Source organism: Danio rerio, chromosome 3 (assembly GCF_049306965.1).
Source record: "Danio rerio strain Tuebingen ecotype United States chromosome 3, GRCz12tu, whole genome shotgun sequence".
NCBI classification, from domain to species: domain Eukaryota; kingdom Metazoa; phylum Chordata; class Actinopteri; order Cypriniformes; family Danionidae; genus Danio; species Danio rerio.
This window is the reverse complement of record NC_133178.1, coordinates 17,931,148-17,937,500: the sequence shown is the minus strand read 5'-3', so window position 1 is coordinate 17,937,500 and position 6,353 is coordinate 17,931,148. Positions and strand designations below refer to the sequence as shown.

The window sequence follows — 6,353 nt, the reverse complement described above, 5'->3', positions numbered from 1 at the left end:
CTGTTTTAATAAAATGTATTATATTAATATAATAATGTATATTAATTGAACAAAATTAAAAAAACTGTAGTTTTGAATGCATTATCAGTATTTTGAAAAAGATTCAAATATATAAATAAAATATCTATTTAATGTATGAGATGTATTTAAAATAATTATTTACAATAATTTATAATGAATGTAAAATCTTTTACTTTTAATAACATTTCGAAATAACAGTCAATTTAAAACATAAAAAGTTCTATTTTAAAACATTAAGTTTACATTAAAATAAACAATAAAATAATAAAAATAGCACGGTGGCGCAGTGGGTAGCACGATCGCTTCATAGCCAAAAGGTCGCTGCTTTGAACCCCGGCTGGGTCAGTTGGCATTTCTGTGTGGAGTTTGCATGTTCTCCCCATGTTGGCGTGTGTTTCTTCCGGGTTGTCCGGTTTCCCCCAAAGTCCAAAGACATGCGCTATATAGGTTAATTGTGTTAGCTAAATTGGCCGTAGTGTATGTGTGTGAATGCAATAGTGTATGGATGTTTCCCAGTGTTGGGTTGCATCTGGAAAGACATCAGCTGCATAAAACATATGCTGGAAAAGTTGGAGGTTCATTCCGCTGTGGTGACCCCAGATTAGTAAAGGGACTAAGCCTAAAAGAAAATGAATGATTTAATAATAATATGCATATAAAATGTAATCATTATTTTCACTAATTTAAATTGTACTGTCGTTTTAAAATAAAGATATCTGAAATTCATAAAACATCTCAGAATTGACTTTCTCTGTATGTTTGCATTTCAGAAGAGGAAGAGGAGGAGGAAGAAGAGAGTGATGATGAGTGTCAGGAGTTATCTCTGCAGTCAGACGTGGGTGCGATGGGGGACGAATCTCTGGAACCGCCTGCTAAACTGGCCCGAACCGACCAGAGGGTGTTGTTCACCACAGGAAGCATGGAAAACTGAACCGAAAGCACACACACCACACAATCACCACTCATCATTTATGCACTTCAATTCTCACATACATGCATCCAAGAAAACAAATGCTGCAGCTTACATATTCACACCACATTTCCGATGTTTATATGTACATTTCCATGCCTGTCGACGTCTCAAACACACACACACACACACACATTGAAACACAAGAGTGTGGCTCTCACACAACTCATAACATGGTCATCGATAAACGTATCGTGTCGAGATCGTAGACATCATAAGATGCAAGAACACAAACGAAAACTGCTGCAACTGGATCCTAAGAGTGGTTCGAGCTCTGATTGGCTACTGAAACCTGAATGAAGCTTTTTTTTAAAAACCTTTAATGGTTGTGTAAGGAGATGGACTGTAAGTGTGCGTGCGTGTGTTGATGTAAACTTTCTGCCTATCCGTGTGTTGTTTGTGTGATGGTGAGTGACCCGGGATCTTATCGTTTCGTTGGCTAGCGCGATTGCGTGTGTGTTTTCGTGCATGTGCGAATGACCGTCCGTGGTTCTCAACAAGTGTTGATAGTTGTTTTCGTCAGTGGTTCCTTTTTTGATGCCTTCAGTGACTGCCATGTCATTCAGTGTTTAAAGCATATTATAGCCCAGCTCTCGAGTCTACTGGGTGTATGTGATTCCGCTGGGGTGTGTTTTATTTTTTAGGGCTAGTCTATATACTTACCTCTGCAAATGACAACAGTTTGCCAGAAACGAGAGGCTCCTCTCACTCCTTCTGTTGATTTGATATGGGTTTTATAGCATTTTGCTCCTATTTTGTTGCACTTTTTCCTCTTGCCAAACATGGTCCTGAGCTTGGTATTAGGCATTAAATGTTTCTGTCCTTTTTTTTTTTCTTCTATAGTCACAAAGTGACAATCTGGATGTGTACAGCGTTGTCTAACACTGTTTAGTGCATATTTGATGGTTTTGCTGTGTATTTAAGATTTGGGTTAAGCTATTTTACTACTAAAACCCTTCAAATGAACTTGACACCACTGCCCATAGTAGCTCTAAGTAGAGAACGGATCTTTTGGCTTCTCAAGACTTGTTCGTTGACTTTTTTTTCTTGTGTTGTGGCGTTATTTAATGATCAATTCGAGAGACCTATAGTACATCAAAACTATATCTTTCAACTATTGCTGCTGTATATCTGAAGGATAGTGAGCAGCGCACAAGATGCTGACTGATCTCAAACCAGCATGATGCTTTTCTTTCCCTCTGATCCTCTTGACATATCGCAAGATCTGTAGATCCTCTCTGTACGACAGCCATTTTCATGACAAAATGAATTTCCCTTTTCACTTTTTGAAGTCGTTCCCGTTTCTTGCTAAAAAAAAAGGAAAGATCACACACGAAAAAAAAAACAAGTGTGGTAGTGTTTTGAGTAATCTGAACCATGGGGATGGTCGTGCCTTTGCAGTTATCAAATGAAATCCAGATGTTTTTAATTTAAAATATGAATAAATCACTAATTTCTAAAATTGTGAATCCTTTCCAATATCTAGTTGTATCTGCTTTTCTTCAGCTACTCTAAAAGGTTTCGCACCTTTGTTGTGAAAAATGGTTTTCTGCGTCTTTCTAACTACCTAACTACGGTTTCTTAATACCAAAGTGTGACATCCTTCCTTAAAAAAAGCACTAAACATAATGAAGAAGCTTCAAATGTGGTAATGAGGGGACTTCAAGTGCTTGCTTGCTGAGGTGATTTCCTGTTAAGAGTCACATTGTGTGCCGGAGATACTTCTGAGAAAAGCAGCCCATCGATAAAGACAAAAAAACACAAAGGCAATGCAGTGACTTCTGGGGTACAAAGAAGCAACAGAAAATCTCCTGAACTGCAGGTGTATATATAACAAACATTTTGATTTAAACATTATGGTTTCAAGTCAGAAAGCTTTCACTTTATTAAACACACAGATTGCATTTATTTTTAAATTAAAAATATAAACTAACAACAGCGTTTTTTATTTAATTTAATTTTTATTTATAGCTAATCGCAGTAAAAAAAAGGACAATTATATTTTAAAAAGTATTTATAATATATTCTTAAGCACATACAATGAAATAATAAAAAAAAACTTACCAAATAAATAAATAAATTTAAATTTACACCAAATAAAAAGGTGGCTTTTTTGTACAATCTGTATCACATAATACTGTTTCACATAATCCACTTTGAACTTAGGTAAGGAAAAGAATCAGTTTGCTGGAACAGGTCTAGATCTGACACTCAGGGTTCATACGGTCATGAAAAACCTGAAAAAGTCCTGGAATTTTGACATGGCCTTGAAAAGTTTTGAACAAACTGAACAACGCACAAAGTTTTGGAAAAGTCACGGAAATTAGTTTAACAAATGTTTGTATACTTAAATATAGTTGTCTTTATTTCTTTTCTGTATATTGGTCAAACAAGTTTGAATCTTCCAGAAATGTCCTGACGGTTGTTTAATAATACACAATGTAAGATTCTCACAAATATCTACACTAAATTAAATGATTCATTGGATTTACTACATTTTTTAAGGTAAGTGGTTGCAAGCACTTTATATGGGCTGAATTTAAACAAATTAGGTTGAACGTTACTAAATTAAATTTGTTTAAATTCAGCTGATATACATTGTTTGCAACCTTTTACCTTAACATATTACATTAAAAATGAGTGTTCAAGCATAGCACAAATAACTACTTAGGGGAGCTTCCATGGACCACCAACAGAGGGCAGCGTAATACTGCTGAAGAAAAAACAAATCTGGTGGGCAAAAAAAGATGTTTCACACATCACAACAACTAAGTCTAGCAGGAAATTACAACCAGACCTTAAACACTAGAGCAAGATGTATTTATCACACCTGCTTTTTTCCACTTGAACTGTAGCAGCTTAAATAGAACCGTTTTGATGCTTTCTTTGATTTTAAGATCCAAGTGTTTCAAGGCGAACCTCAAATATTCCAGGAGCTTTACCCTCAAACTATATTTTATAGTGATGAAAAAGAGGATTTTTTCTATGACATTGCTGCAAATGACTTTTTCTGAGTGTATAATAAACGTTCATAGTTTTCATCGTTTTGTTATCAAAACAATCCAGAAATTGTCTCTAGCTGTCCTCACACACTTGTAATGCCAAACCTGCTTTCTATTTCTCAAGACTGGATGACAGTGTTGGGACCTGAGAGGCCAGACACTGAACAACTGTAGATGTTCATCATCTTCACAGTGAACAACAGTACAACAGTATTATGTAGCTTATGCGTAAATGTGCTTCTTGTTTCTTTCTGTAACACTGCACCTGTTAACCTGGACAAGAGTATTATAGTGGATGTAGGGAGGAGGATTTCAAACTAAACTGATATGGCAAAATGTTTTAGGGATTTTGGGCTTTTCGCGCTGCACTTAAGTATGGGGTTTTACAACACACACACACACACACACACACACACACACACACACACACACACACACACACACACACACAAGCAATACTGTCATTGCAAATTGACAGTAAATTTAGTCACTATTTTTTAGCACTATTACATTTTCAGATGTTGGACATGGGGAAAAAAATCAGCTTATAATTTACAGGGAAACGGAGTAATTTGACATTCCAAGAATTGCCTGTGTGACAGCTCACATTTAATGCTTGTTTCCTTTCCCTTTCTTAACTCTCCTGTGGGACAAAGATGAGATGTCCAACTTTATGTTTGCATTCAATTGGATTTGAAAAGTAATAGCATTTCTTATTTGAATTATGTTGAAATATTGGTTGAGTAGTGTTTATGAGGAATGTTTTACAGTTATTAAGTGTAACAGATACGTTTAGTTATTCAAAAACATACTAGGTTTGGAAAAAGAGCAGCAAAGTTTAAAAAAAATCATATAAAAAACAAAAACAAATCAACTAATCAATTCACTGAACTGGACACTAATGTTTTTGCCACGTATATTGGGGGGTTTGGGGGCATGGGGGCACAGTGGGTATCGCTGTCGCCTCACAGCAGGAAGGTTGCTGGTTTGAGCCTCAGCTGCGTCAGTTGCCATTTCTGTGTGGAGTTGGCATGTTTTTCCCATGTTTGTGTGGGTTTCCTCCGTGTTTCCTCCACAAGTCCAAAAATATGTACTGTAGGTGAATTGGGTAAGCTAAATTATCCGTAGTGTTTGTATGTGTATGTCCTGGTCCTCCAGGTTGGGGGTTGAGCGTTGGGCTAATGACCCATGGTGGCCAAGAGAGCTTAACTTGCTGCAATTTTGAAAAAGCACATGCAATTACAAAAAAACACCAGCAAATAAAGAAATGATCTTCATCAATTTGACAGCACACGTGTCGCAAATTCGCACAACACAAACAGCTGAAGAAACGCTTAGCAATAGTCACAACACAAACAACTGAAGAAACACGCAGCAAATGGTCACAACACTTGCGAATATCCACGTAACACAACGGAAATGTTTTATCCTGCTGAGATATGGTTGTGTTATTATGCCGTGACTGTTGCTCAGTGAAGTGATCGGTGGTCTTTGAAAGGCGAGTTGTTTTTGTTTATTTTAATATCCTGATTACACGACATAATAACACATATCTCATCAGGGTCCGTCATGTTTTTGGGTCCCCTTGAAACATTTCTGTTGTGATATTTGGATATTTGCAAGTGTCGTGACTAATTGCAGCGCGTTTTTAAAGTTGTTTGTGTTGTGACCAATTGCTGCGCATTTCTTCGTTTTATTGTGTTGTGATCGTTTCTTTATTTGCTGGTGTTTTTGTAATTGCATGCGCTTTCTTAAATTGCAGCGAGTTAAGCTTTCTCGGCCACCATAAATGACCCACCTCATAAAAATGTTACGAAACACCAACATGGTGCGGCTACATATCAACTTCGATATAAACGGCTCTTACGGAGTAAGAGTAAGTATATTAGGGGGTTAAATATGTTGTTGTGTTTAATTGATGACCTTTGTGTGAAAAAGTTGATTCGTTGTGTTTTTTTAATCACCACCTGTGTGTTTTGGTAGTTGTCAGTGTAGTACATAGAACCAACTACAAAATAGATTTTAGTAATTCAGTAAATTGGTATATAAACATAATATTTGAGGTACTTAGATGCATTTAAGCCATGATGATGCCTAAAATACGGACACTAGCTGGAATTCTATTGCGAATTTTGAAGTAATGTATGAGAAACAAGTGATAGAGACAACAAATTTAGAATAAAAACCTCTTTTTATTGGTAAAAAAAAGCGTGATTGAGGTGGTTTGGGTTTTTACGAAAAGGTTCAAGGTGAATACTGGGAAATGGAAACACAATTGCTGAATAAACTCTAGTGTAGCACCCATGTGACACCCACATGACTAATCAACTGTCTCCATTATGCTTGCCTTGTTTACTGTT

General features: G+C 36.4%; 1 protein-coding gene across 7 annotated transcripts in view; it reads left to right on the top strand.

Moving 5' to 3' along the window:
- rfx1a (regulatory factor X, 1a (influences HLA class II expression)) overlaps positions 1-2,453 on the top strand; it is a 63,576-nt gene extending 61,123 nt beyond the window's left edge. For 6 of the 7 annotated variants that reach the window (XM_073934506.1, XM_068215396.2, XM_068215402.2 and 3 more), the window contains one exon: positions 792-2,453. In XM_073934506.1, the coding sequence (XP_073790607.1) occupies positions 792-952 (161 nt within the window). In that variant the 3' untranslated portion in view covers positions 953-2,453. 7 annotated transcript variants of the gene reach the window in all.
- The last annotated feature ends 3,900 nt before the right edge of the window (positions 2,454-6,353 follow it).